Source organism: Haliotis rubra, unplaced genomic scaffold (assembly GCF_003918875.1).
Source record: "Haliotis rubra isolate DU_JTF1 unplaced genomic scaffold, ASM391887v1 Scf198, whole genome shotgun sequence".
Classification (NCBI taxonomy): domain Eukaryota; kingdom Metazoa; phylum Mollusca; class Gastropoda; order Lepetellida; family Haliotidae; genus Haliotis; species Haliotis rubra.
This window is the reverse complement of record NW_025765980.1, coordinates 123,973-138,477: the sequence shown is the minus strand read 5'-3', so window position 1 is coordinate 138,477 and position 14,505 is coordinate 123,973. Positions and strand designations below refer to the sequence as shown.

The following is a 14,505-nucleotide window of genomic DNA, read 5'->3' as shown; positions in this document are numbered from 1 at the left end:
CAGAACGTCTGTGAATCTAGTTACCAAAGCAGTCATAACATATTGCGTTAGCCTGTAAATCGTCGTGTGTTATAAAAGGAAATCATTCGTTGATATCCCGATCAATACACCGTCGAAATCTAGCGGCATTGATTTGACCACCCGGTCACCACTTTAATCATCTTCCCTGACAACCGATCCCCTTGCCAACAATGTTCACCAAGATGTCAAACTATACCTATAAACCCATAATGAAGATGTTGTTTATATGTAAAACAAGGCAAGTTTGTAGTTTTGTTTTGTTTTGATCGTTTGTTGTAGAACACACACTAGGCAATAATTCTGCGACCAACTGGCGATCTATGAATAATCCAATCCGAACGAAAACATCATAGCATATTCTGGGCACCGACCAACACCGTATAGGGATAGGCATCAGTCAACCGAATCACGATCTGGACGTCACATCCATCGCCCCTAATGAGAAGCAACGCTGTTAAAACCTGTCAGCGTTGCTGGAGTGAGTATAGTTTTCCTTCACTGATATTCCGCACATATCACGACGGGGTACACCAGAACAATTTTCACAGAGTGTAGCCATGTGGGGAATCGACCCGTCGTGACAAGCGAACGCTTTTACCACTGGGCTACCCCCCGCCCGCAGCAATGTTTGACAGGAATAAAACAGTGACCAGAAACTAACGTTTTCGAGACTAATTATAAACATTCTGATCTTTTATTTAAGAATAATTACTATTAAGTTATCGTTACAGTTTTGTTATACCCAAAGAGTGTTTTCAAAACTTCTCCGGGGATTCTCGTGGGATACACCATATGATTTTGGTCAATGCTCAAAACAAACAACATTTCTATAAAAAGTAAAGGCATACAATTTCAATTTTCATCTCAGCGTATATTTTGCTAGCATCTGGCGTGAGATTACATTTAAACCCAAAAGTAAAGTTATCTTTTTGAATAGTCAATGCTGAAAATAAGTTGTACTGGTGTAATGTATGGCAGGTTACTAGGATGATGTATGGTGGATGTACAAAATACCCCATGAATACAATACAAGGAATTTTTAAACAGTCACCGGAATAAATCGTTTTAATAAACTAAGTATTGTGCCTTTTTCGTTTCAAGTAAATACTAGTATCGTCTGGTACATTATATCTGGGGTCCGGACAAGCGGGGTTCCACTGTATTCGGCCTTCAAGTACGGGCTTGTTTGTGTAACATCCCTGACCTCTATAAAATCAATTTCCAGTCACACTGCCTATGTACAGTTTACATCTCCAGGGCAGCAGAGATATATCACAGAACATTTGTGTCAGTTATTGCTTCCAGACATACAATTTTAATCATTTGAGAGAAGAGAAAAAAAAATTACATTCTCTTCACAAGAATTCTTCAAAGATATCCACAAATCGTTTTTTCGCAAAACTCTATCAAATGGCCTGAAAAAAATCCAATTTTCGGAGGCGCCAAGCTGCAGTAAAAATATAACGGTACTGCTCCCAAAACACAAACTGATGCTGATTCTAGCTCACGGAGATACGGTTACCCAGCAACGAGATGCCGTACATGTATCCATTATCTCGCATCGCCACCCAAACAGCTCACTTCTTACAGTGAGAACTATCTATTACAGCTCGCCAGATGACGTAACAGTGTCGTCAAGGCGTTGTAAGCGGTCGCATAACAGTGCCATGTGCACGCCAGACCGACTCACAGTCGGCGAGGGTTTGTCTGGATGTAAGGTGGTATACGGCATGATGCCAACAGGTGCCCTTTTTAACAGATCATCATTGTCTAGACTGATGAAGCAGAAGCTTACCATTCCTACCCTGAAACAAATACATGTATACCCAATATAGCCTACACAGTCTATAATAGATGGTAACACCATGTTAATGCAGTTGGCGAAATTGAAGAGAGTCCATGTGCCGCTAATTCCACGATTTCACATACTCCTGTTTGAAGCCACGTGGGGGGTTACCAGGGCAGATGTGTACCTGGATCATATAGTTCAAACATCCAATATTTGTTTCTAAAGACTTTGTTAATGACATGTGTTTTGAATTTTTTTTTTTAAATTCAATTTATATTGTATTTTCAACTCACTTTCAAACATTTTAAAATTATACCTTGTTTTTGTTGCTCTACATCGGTATGCTATAAACTTGGATAATAAAATAGTTACAAAATTGATTGCTTCACTGTATTTAAACTCAAAGGTATTGATATATTGGCTTCACCTGTTTGAACAGTTCTTCTGCATTCACAGTGACCTTTTGAAATACTGTTATTTCTGGGCTGCTATTTTTATTACATTACATATAGTTTAACAACTTCTTTTGCATTAAATATTTTTATTTCAGGGACTAGATGCTAGTTAAAGGGAGTGTCTATGTTGTGTTTTAGTGTATAATATCGTCACTGTTGTCACAGTAGGGGCTGCGAAGCACGCAGAGACATACATTTAGACATAGCCAATCAACTAGACTGATAGTCCAATAAATAAAGAACTTAGTGTTATTTACAAATATATATCTACAAAAAATATTATAATTGAATAGATACATCCACAATGACACCAGAACAACAATGTAATGGCAGAGGTGATCTAGTCTTGATCAATCATTCTAGACATGATTTGGGCTTCTTTTTGAATTTATTCTTTTGAGACAGACTATCAATCAGCTAACGAGCAGAGTTGGTGTGGATCCCATACCTGGTAACGTATTTAGTATAGCCGTTCTGTACAGCAAATCGCCTACACTTTCTAATACACTTGGTAATACATTTGGCAAAATACGGTGTAATATAGTCTGTGTCACAGCCCCTGAACCACATTATTTTCCCTACTGCCTATCCCTCCCTGCAATGCTAAAGTCCTAAATATAGCAAGTCTAGATTTCCCCAGGTTCAGGAATCACCCAACTCACTGGGGCTCCTTTTCAGTTTAAATGGGTGTATTTGTTACTGTCAACATTTTATATATTCAGGGACTAAGCGTTAGTCTATGTGTAACCCATGAATGTCCGGGTTAGAATATCGATCTTCAGTAAGCCATGCTTGTCGTAAGAGGCGACTAACGGGATCGGGTGGTAAGGCTCGCTGACTTAATTGACACATGTCATCGGTTCCCAATTGCGCAGATCGATGCTCATGCTGTTGATCCCTGGATTGTCTGGTCCAGACTCGTTTATTTACAGATCGCCCCCATATAGCTGGAATATTGCTGAGTGCGGCGTAAAACTAAACTCACTCACTCACTCACTAGTGGAGGTGTAATACAAACGTGTTTTGTCGAACACAGTATTCATTTTTAAGATCGACGACATACGCACTGAAATGAGTTATTGACTGTATCTGGGAGACAGACTATCAGTCATGAGAACAAAATACACTCATATAAACCGTGTCGTGTAGTGATATTCAAGGACAGGGGCAAGTAAAGAACTGGTTAACCTTTTATTCCAACTTGGCTTTCATCCAGACTATGTTGACGGGACAATATAAACAGATATTGATATTTTCCTTTCCAACCATCGACCAATATGTGTCATGTCATGACAGAGTATGCCTTTACCCACTAACCTTAACCACCACAAACACACACACAACATTATATTTGATGCTGTCGTGTATTGTATGCATATCACAGTTCTATACAAGTGGCAGAGTATACAAGATCCGGTATTTCAAACATCACATTAGGTATCCGAAAAAATCTGTAACAACAAATGAAACGGACTGTGATTCAGCCCATAACAAATACGTTTATGTCGAGATAAAAAAGTGTATAAGGAAATTGTATTAATTCTGTTGTAGGGGCTGGCTGTCTTAAACATCGTGGTTATGAATATTTTCATGGGGGATTGATTGTGGCCGAGGCAAGGTCCCAGGGCCGACATGCACAAACTGAAAGCAGTGTAGACTTGCACAAGCCTCTAAGGTAAACATTATTAGTTTAAACGATAATTTCTATATAAATAATAAATAACAGACTGGGGTCCTTAGATGTACTGTCCGCTTATCTTGACTTGCCTCTTAGAAGGACGGAATTACTATACATCGATATTGGCTCAGCATTCAGTGCAGCCTTGGAGCAAGGCTAATAGCAGTGTTGTGGCTGACGTACTATCTATATGTACTGTCTCACAGTACTCTAGTCTATTTTGCCGTTCCTCCCAGCCCCTACTGTAATGCTTTTAGACTCAAACGAAGGAAGTGTATTTGTTAAATAAAATTTAGTTTCTGAATTTTCCGCCCCTTTGGGTTCCTTTTCATTTTAGACCGCCTCCGTGGTGTAGTGGTTAGAGCGTCCGCCCGGAGAGCGGAAGGTCGTGGGTTCGATCCCCGACGTCATACCAAAAGATGTTAAAATATGGTACTTGTTGGTCCCTGCCTCGCGCTTGTCATTAATTGGTACAACAAGGACTGGTTGCCTCGGAGTCAGTATAATGTGTCTGAGTGGGGTATTCATGCTTCACTGCGGCATGGTATCTCAGTGGGCTAGCACTATAAAACAAGCTTCAGTCTGGGCTAGTACAAGCAGCCGCACATACACATACACACGCATGCACGTCGTCATATGAACGAAATATTCTCCAGTACGACGTAAAACCCAATTTCACCTCACCTTTTCAATTTATATGTATATTTGTTTATTTCTTTCAAACTATTATGTTTGCAGAGACTAAGCGTTAGTTTATTGAACATAGCATAGATATGGGAGTGATCAGGGTTATTTACCCAGTCATATACATTGTAACTGAAATATTGCTGTCTGAAATTGAACAATATAACTGTACATTAATCTCATCCAAACCCAATCTAATGATGTATTGACTATATACCTTTGGTTTGGTTGTTGTTTAACGCTGCACTCAGCAATAGTCCAATTATATGGCGGCGGTCTGTAAATGATAGAGTCTGGACCAGACAATCCAGTAATCAACATCATGAACATCGATCTACGCATTGGGATACGATGACATGTGTCAACCAAGTCAGCGAGTCTGACCACCCGATCCCATTAGTTGCCTCTTACGACAAGCATGGGTTACTGAGGACCAATTCTAACCCGGATCTTCACGCGTCTGACTATATGCGAATCGGGTGGGCAATATGGCCGATGACTTTGCGTGTAGCAGGGTGCGTGACAGTGACTGACTGACTGACTGAGTTTGGTTTTACGCCGCTTTTAGCAATTTAGATTCACTTGTTATCTCCAGAAATTTCAAGATTGTGCCCATGTGTTCGAACGGGGTTTGTCGTGACGAGCCAACGCTTTAACCACTAGGCTACCCCACCGCCCCGCGTGACAGTGAAATAGATTCACTTGTTATCTCCTTCTGTTGACGTTTGTACAGGTTGTTGACGAACACCGCTAACATCAACAATTATGTTCTCGTTAACATTGATATCAATTGCAGGCCGATATGTCATGCACTGGGGAATATTACTCATTTTTTAGAAAAATATATTATTTTCAAAAGAAAAGAATGCTATTATTTTTATAGCAAAATTACTATATTTTTTTACAGAATATATTCTATATATGAATTGATTTCAGAAAAAAGTATTACTAATTTATTTCAGAATTGTTTTCGTTTTTTGTTTGCATAGCTATATAGAATTCCCCGGAAAGAGAGGAAAATACATTAGTGACAGATAGCGAATATTATTAAACTCAGTGATTCCATATCACGTCGTTTACAGATGTTGCCGTAGCCTGATTCATCAATATTACCGAGGTCATCCCGTTACGTTTATATTGGAAGGTTTAATCATATTCACAATGGGAATGCTTCTTAAATGAAAATAAATTGATGATCATTGTCATACGTTAGTACACAGAGTGCATTATTTCTGGGACTGATTTCTATGGCTTACTTTGGGATGTGGGTTGCCAAGTTGCCTCAGAGGCCCAATTCCCTGTGCGGAGTTACGCCCCTTTGCAGTGTTGTTGGCTCCTCGTCATCACATGTCCAATGCCAGGTTAGCCCCTCAACTCTGTAAGTTTGTCAGCAACGTGCATTCATGAACACAGAAGGATGACATCTTCTTTATTCTTTAGACGTTACATTTGTGTTTAGATCCTTATACCATCGTCAAGCAAGAGTGAAATAAGACAACTAATTATAAAACTGCATATGATATGCATGGAAGTGAGTGAGTATGATTTTACGCCGCTTTTAGCAATATTCCAGCAATATCATGGCAGGGAACACCAGAAATGTGCTTCCCGCATTGTACCCATCTGGGGACTGGAACCCAGGTCTAGCGTATGGGCGGTATGGCAGTTAGCTTACACTGTTGTCAGCCATAGATACTTCAGCTCGGGATTAAAGGGATTAACAACAAAGGATTATGGCTGATTGACCTCGCGACAACAGAAAGCAGCCAACACTACATGGCAGTACAACTATATACAGGGCTGACAGGATTAGCAATTCCTTGAGATGGGATCACATAGCCTTGATCCCTGTTGATCGGGTGCTTGTGTTGGCAGATATTCAAAGTATTTTTCAACCTACCAGAATTTTTAAACGTAGCATTTGTGTGATTTTAAATTATGGCTTAACTTTACTACAATCGCGAGCGGCTGAAGGAATGGTATAAATCCAGCTAGGGTCCATGCAGGTAGCAAAGGTACTGTAAGTCCCCATGGTCCCTAGTATGGTGATCTACCTTAGGTTGCTGGCGATCTATAGTCCGTTTTCATATTGCATTGTCCTAATTTGAAATCCGGTTTTAGAGATAAATACTAGTTGTATTTCTTGTGACTGTGATATTCTAGTTGGTTTTACTGTCCTTCGTTGACAGGCTTTTAGTGATTTACATGTATTTATGATGAAGTTGAAAACTTGTTTTAGTCACGATATGGCTGAAATATTGCCGATGTGACTTTAAATTTTAACTCACTCACTCACTTAGACTCAAATAAATAATCTGTGTGTCTGTCTGTTTATGATCTGCTTCTGCAAGTTTTCGGTTGTTGAAGTCATGGGGAATAATTTGCACATTGTCACACTTGATGTTGTGATTAGGGCAGCTCATGACGTGGTCTCAGATTGCTGATTTTCGGCCTTACTAGTTCGTAGATAAAGAATGAGGACTATTTTATGGATATACAACTTCTTTATTCAGCACAGGCGACGTTTCGACATAGATTCTAATATCGTTGTCAAGCAAGTTGTATATCCATAAATTAGTCCTCATTCGCATCTCCGAAACTTCTAGAATGCCAATTAAAGAAATAGTTCGTAGATACTTTATGTTCTTTTGTTCTTCTCACCCAACCCATCTGATGGTACAGGAAAGTCAATGACACATTTGTCATTCTGTAACAGGCGGTGGGTTAGCCTAATGGTTAAAGCGTTGGCTCGTCACGCCGAAGACCCGGGTTCGAATCCCCACATGGGCACAATGTGTGAAGCCCATTTCTGGTGTCCCCCCGCCGTGATGTTGCTGGAATATTGCTAAAAGTGGCGTAAAACCAAACTCAGTCAGTCAGTCTGTAACAAGACCTGCCTGCCTGAGTTTAGTTTTACGCCGCTTTTAGCAATATTCCAGCAATATCACGGCGGGGAACACCAGAAATGGGCTTAACACATTGTGCCCATGTGGGGAATCGAACCCGGGTCTTCGGCGTGACGAGCCAACGCTTGAACCACTAGGCTACCCCACCGCCCCCTGTAACAAGACCAAGGCCAGGCCTGGTTATATATTGTGTCTACATGAAGTCACGAAGGAAACAGACCCAGTGCGAGACACAATCAAAATGGACCTACAGAAGACTCCATTTGAAGGATTGAAGTCGTTTGTCGTACTATTTATTAAAAAACGTACAATACTTTAAACATTTACTCCATCTGTTGACCTTTGAATCCAAGACATAGCTGGTGATTTAACTGAAGTTGATTCAGTTCTAAATAACGTGTGTGTGTGCGTGCGTGCGTGTGTAAACGGCTTATCACATGTTGACACGACACGAATTATGTAAGATTTGCGTAAATGTCTTTTTTTGATATACATAACTTTCTGCTAAAGAATACGTAAAATATTACAAGGACAGGCTGAGTATGAAGGGAGATAACTCTGTCAGCCTTACTACCTCAAAGTCGTAGGCTTTGAGAAGCGCAACGATTTTTCAATCCATTTGATGCCATATGGTCATCTGTTTCTGTGATCAATCAGGCGTATCTGATAACACGCTGGCACTGAACACATTACTCTGTGGTAGTCGGAAGCTTTATGGAAGCGTGCACCACAACCAATATTGCACCAATCTCCGCGAGGTTACAATGCAAGCTTACAGAACTACAGTGTATTGAGCTGAGTGCAAACCTGACAGTGGGGTGCATGAGTGCACAACACACATCGACAACCAGCAATCGGTTGTATGTTTTGGAGCACCTGCTACATTTAGAGATGCTGTATATTATAATATTATGAGTGAGTTACGTTTTACTCCGCTCTTAGCAATATTCCAGCAATATCACGGCGGGGGACACCAGAAATGGGCTTCACACATTGTATACCCATGTGGGGAATCGAACTCGGGTATTCGTCGTGACGGGCGAACGCCTTAATCACTAGGCAACCCCACCGCATCTATAATTTGATGAACACTCACGTATGTCGTGCCCTACATGTGCGTATGTAAGTGTGCGTGTGTGTGTGTGTGCGTGCGTTAATCGTATATATGACAATACTGTGTGTGCGTTCGTTAATCGTCTATGACAATACTGGCTACATCACTAATGCCACTAACTGGGAAGGCTGGTATTTCATGAGTGTAATTTCTCTTGAGTGAAATAGAAACTTTGAAGCAAATGGTTAAATGAATATACATTTTAACGACTAGTATTTCTGTTCATACAAATGTCCATTTCTGGTGTCTCCCGCTGTTATATTGCTGCAATATTGCAAAAAACTGCTCAAAACTCAACTCACCCATAAGAATGGTCGTCGTTATATTTCCTGGTCCATGCACTTGGACAATTACTTTTTGCAGTGTACTTTATACGCTCTTTAGATTGTATCAAAGGTGTTTCATCAATGCATCAATTTATAACTTCGATAGTGAGCATGGTCTTACTGACATACAATAAAAAGTGTCTGACAACGTCAATTATAAACGTCCGTTGTCAATTTCAAATCTACTAATAAAATCCGGCTTCCAGAGCCAGGAGAATGTATTACACGGAGACCAACTCAATGCTAGAATCACCGGGCAAGTCCAGACTGCCTCAGCTTTAGCTAGAATTAAACTGTTATCGGTTGCTTTTTACTTTTATTATGTTTTTTCTTTGTATATATATATTGAACAAGACAACTGCATGTTTGGAACTAAATATCATGAGCTGTGTTAGTATATGATTGTGTGTTGTTAGGCTGGCTATATTATTTTGAGGTTTCACTGAAACCTATTTTCAGTCTTGACCGATAAGAATGGCATGTCATGGAGACAACGTATAAATGAAACCCATGTGACATTCTTTTCTACCCATAGGTCGAAATATCAGCAGTTCATATAAATCCTGCTTCCAGTGGATATATTTCAGTTCTCGGTCACGAATGGATAGTGTATCAAAATATACAAGGGTTTTAGACGGATTTAGATTGTTTTCGTTTCAACATAAATATACGTATGTCCATTTCGACATCGGAACAAGGGAATCAGTTTCATTATAAATAACACTGCGCGGATTAATGCAGTTGCCCCACTGGGAAATGGACTCGTCTTCACTAATGCATCAACTATTCTTGGAGATCATCGTCTTTAACTCGATTATGCACTTTAATAAACATGTTACTGCAAGTGTTTTAAAGTCGATTAAAATCTCGTAATAATTTTTCAGGCCACTCTACTGGTGCCATTCAATTACTATGAAAGCAGAAATCGATACACCCTACGCCACATGCGGTTTCGTCTGACGGCCGAGCAATCCCAATGTAGTCCAGACAGCATTGCTTGTCGTCACGACGGTAGTACCTCTCCAAAGTTTATGTCAATAATGGCGACTTCTCCACTCACGCTGTTGCTGAGGCGAAATATAGGAAAACATTTCGTTCGGAAAAAAGTGCGACCTTTACTAAGCAACTTCAGGGTAAGGACAATGTGTTTTAATTGATGCAAAATGCAACTTATATCCACTGTCAGTGCGTTTCACGTTAAGTTTGGTTCGCTGTCCGGTGACTGTTACGCTGGTTCAAGCTGCTTCTTGCCAACCGACTTGAGTTTGCGTGAAGTGTTTGTTGCATTGTCTATGGGTTTGCGAGCTTACAATCTCAAATAGTTTCAAATGATGTAGTCACGCACATGCAAATCTGTTTTGTTCAGATTGGCGGTATCAAATTGTCCGCTTCAGGACATGTATGGAATGTGCTTGAACTTACCTGTGCATTCCAGGAACATATAAAAGTATGACTATCACTTACGTATATTTTGCTATGTCCAGCTAAGTTATATACAGTCTTACAAATCATTGATAATTTCAGTTTGACGTGTTCATTTATTATTTCAGAAATACCATCTGAAATTTCCCAAATGCATAATTCAATATCCACTTATGTTTTTAAGTAGACATTAACACTAACATTTATGAAAGGTGTGGCCACTAAGAAAAGTGATTCTGCCGTGAGCGTGAACGTGATAAAATGTATAACAACAGATGCATCTGAGATGAGCTGCAGACTATAGCTTGCTATCAAGATTTGCCAGTGACCTTGCAATTGTGTTATGAATGGACATTTCTTATAATTCCACCATTAGCAGTTCTTCTGGATACCAAATCAACTTCTTTGCTTTTATTAGCAACATAACTTGGTACAGTGTCTAGTTGTTTAATGCAGCATGGGTATTATGTACAAATCTAAATTGGGTTAACTTGCAGTTAATTTTTTATCTTGTGTCAAAAAAAATAGTTCAAGTTTGTATTATTAATAATGTAGGTTGTAGGCATAAGTATGTCATATGTTATGTGTAGTCAGAATGAACCTGCTTCTTGAATGGACTGACGTGGCATATCATGACATTGGAAAAAAATGAACATTTTACACTGTCATGAATGTTGTCTCCGGTAAGAATCACTAAGATATTGAATAAGCATTATAGCAGTCTGTGACCTCAGCCAGTATTCCAGACCCCAAGTCTGATAGAAAATATCCTTGACTGTAATCTAAGCATATAACGGTCCATATGGTGACACGAACATTTACTGAATATAATGCTTACAAAAAGTCAAATTCAGACTGTGATAACATATAAGTGCATCAGTCATATAGGTTGTTCACCAAATGATTTCATTATAGATAAGACCTATGCTACTCATATAACAGACGAGTATGGGACTAGATCTCCAGATAACAATAAGCATCATAGAAAGTACTGGTTGGTTGAGGAAAGTAATAACTTCATCCTGAGGGATCCACAATCATTAGAATATTTTTTACCATCAGCTCATTATATTGATTAATTCTATTTGTGGTTTAAAGAATATTTTAGTCTTCATAAACGAATCTCTTTATATTATTTTTGTTATCATACCACATCAGAGTTGGAGAAGTAAGATTGTGTAGTATGTCCATGTCTTGACATAGTCATCAGGATCCTGGACTGATTATTGGATGTACCAGGGACACAAAGGTTAAATACTTCAGTGTTGGCGTGTCGCCATGACAGATGTTTTTATGGTTCCACATGAGTGAATGGTGATATTTTCTTTCAGGGTCTGTTTTTGGTTTTGTTGGAATGTACAAATGTTGTCTTTAATTACAAAATGTAGAATATGTTGGAAATAAGTCAACAGATATAGAGAATCTGTGCCAATTGAAAGCATGAAATGTCTAGTCTGACGAAATTATTTCATGTGAGCATTACAGGCAGCCATTGTGAACACTGTTCACTGAAGTTTAAACTTGCTTTAGAATATGTTTAGAGCAGTGTATTCATTTTCTATTGAACATAGCATTAGAATAGAAATGAAGTGACTTGAAATTCTAAGCGAGAAAGTACATATGACTGAATTTTTGTGAGAGACTTTCAATACTATCTGCAGAACATGTTGGTGTGAAGAGGGTGAGTGAGTGAGTATGATTTTACACCATTTTTAGCAATATTCCAGCAATATCATGGTCGAGGCACAGAAATGGGCTTAACACATTGTATCCATGTTGTGACTGGAACCCAGGTCTTCGGCGTGACAAGCAAATCCTTTCACTTAGGCTATCTCACTGCTGAGGTGTGACGAGAAAAAGGTCAAGGTGTGAAGGTTCTGCAAGGACAATGTCTGTCTGGCAGTGTAGCAGTTAGCTTACACTGTTGTCAGCCATAGGGACTTCAGCCCACTTGTCATTCATAATCTATAAATCTATATTTGGCTAATGCTTGATGTTTGATGTTGACTCGGCTGTATGAGAACAATGTGAAATATTACTGAAGCAGTTAAGTTGATGATCAATACAGGTGGCCCTATAAATCAAATGTTTTAAGACTCTCATACACACTTGTGGCCTGCAGTGGAAATGCAGAAAGGTGTGAATTAATTACCTGTGATATCCTATTGGTGAAATAAGGGACAGTGCTTTACATGTCATAGGATTAGGGACATTTTTGATGCTCTGTTTGTAAGAAACACCCTTTGGGGAACACCATGGGTCAAAGTTAGAAGTGAATGTGTTCAGTGAATCGATCACTAGACAGCTTTGGTTTGTACTGTACTGTTAGCCTTGCTAGAAGCCTGTACTGAAGGCTAAGCCCATGGATGTATAGTATTTCTATCCTTTAAAGAGGCAAGTCTAGATAAGTGGACTGTATGCCAGTCTGTTAAAGGTATATTTCTATTTTTTATTTGAAATTATCATTTACACTATTCATTATTACCTTAGAGACTTGTGCAAGTCTGTTGCACTGTAAGTGGGTTTGATTCCTGGTTCCACCTTTAATGTTTCTAGGTTTGCCGGTACCATGCCACCCGTGGTCATGAGTTTAACCAAAATGGCATTAAGGCAGGCTTTCCTTTGGCATTGGGGCGGTAGGGTAGCGTAGTGGTTAAAGCGTTCGTTTGTCATGCCGAAGACCCGGGTTCGATTCCCCACATGGGTACAATATGTGAACCCCATTTCTGGTGTCCCCCGCGTGATATAGCTGGAATATTGCTAAAAGCGGCGTAAAACTAAACTCACTCACTCACTCCTCCTCTGGTATTAAGCTGACACATTGTGGTGATACTTGAGGTCTGTTCAGAGTGTTGTTAAACCCACCTCTCTTATGGATTAATTGGTTTCTTAATCCTTTAAGTAAGTAAGTTATTGAATGGTGGTTGTTTTATGCTGTATCAGCAGTATTTGACCTGTATCAGCAGTATTATGTCAGCTGTGTCAACAGTATGGAAGCTGTAGTATCCCAGTGACCTGGAGATAATCCTGTCTGGGTCATGCAAACCAGTGCTTATGCTCATGTACACAATGAACAATGATCCACACCATTTAGGGTACTGGTACATAGACGTACACTCACTGGGTCCTGCATGGTACGTCATGTAACCATTTTATCCTGATTAGTCTGCTCTTAATCCTGATTCTGCCCTGGAATTCACATGGACAGTAAGTCAAGAAGCCAGTGCTGACAATTGTGTAAAAAGTGATAAATATTCATTTTATTGGTTTTTCAGAGTCTCCTAGAATTGATTGAAATTGCTATTCCACATTCAAGACCTCAGGTCCTCATAAAGAGACTGATTTATGTACATTTTGTATAATGTAAGATGTCTCTGATAAGAATTTGAAAAAATAATGGTTGTTCTATCTGCCTGAAGCATCATGTTTGGGAAAAAACTTGTAGAGCTGGTGGTTATTCATCATGTTTAGTGTTGAGCATTGTGGTCCCTAAGATCAATTTAGTGGAGTTTCACTACATAGAAAGTAGTTTTTTATCAACAGTCCTTGTCTTGTTGTTTCCATAAGAGATTGGCTCAGGCCTTTGAAAGAAATAATACACAGAAAAGGCTATTTGGGAACATTACTCAGTCATTTTCGTTCAATTTCTAAGAAACTTTGGCACATGTATATTCTGTAGTGGGACTCATCATTGTGAAACTAGTTTCTCTCACTTTAGTTCTAAATGCAATGAAAGTCAGAGTTTGTTTACTTTTGTGTATTGGTATGTTTATTTTTTGTCCACGAAATGCAGAAGTTGAAATTTTGACAACTTTTTAACCATACTTTCAAGTTCTTTCAAAATGCATATTTAGCTCTGTAATCATCTCTGAAATTACCAAATATGGGAGTTCGACTTTGGCATATTTCTTCCTATGTTGATAATATTTTGTTAAAATCAGAAAATGTATTTCAAAGCTTTCTTAGGGTGGCTGTTTTTTTGTTGTCACATTTGAAGTTGTTGACTATATACAGTGTTGACATGACACTCTCTCCCCTGCTTTGTGGTCACAGAACTTGAAGAAAGGCAATTTGAAAATACCAAGATAATACATTGTATCAAAAAATTCA

General features: G+C 39.2%; 1 protein-coding gene across 1 annotated transcript in view; it reads left to right on the top strand.

The window, feature by feature from the left end:
- The first annotated feature begins 9,954 nt into the window (after positions 1-9,954).
- Positions 9,955-14,505, top strand: part of LOC124275065 (calcium uniporter protein, mitochondrial-like) — a 113,240-nt gene continuing 108,689 nt past the window's right edge. The window contains exon 1 of the mRNA XM_046710538.1: positions 9,955-10,106. Within this exon, the coding sequence (XP_046566494.1) occupies positions 10,005-10,106 (102 nt within the window). The 5' untranslated portion in view covers positions 9,955-10,004. The remainder of the gene's footprint in view (positions 10,107-14,505) is intronic.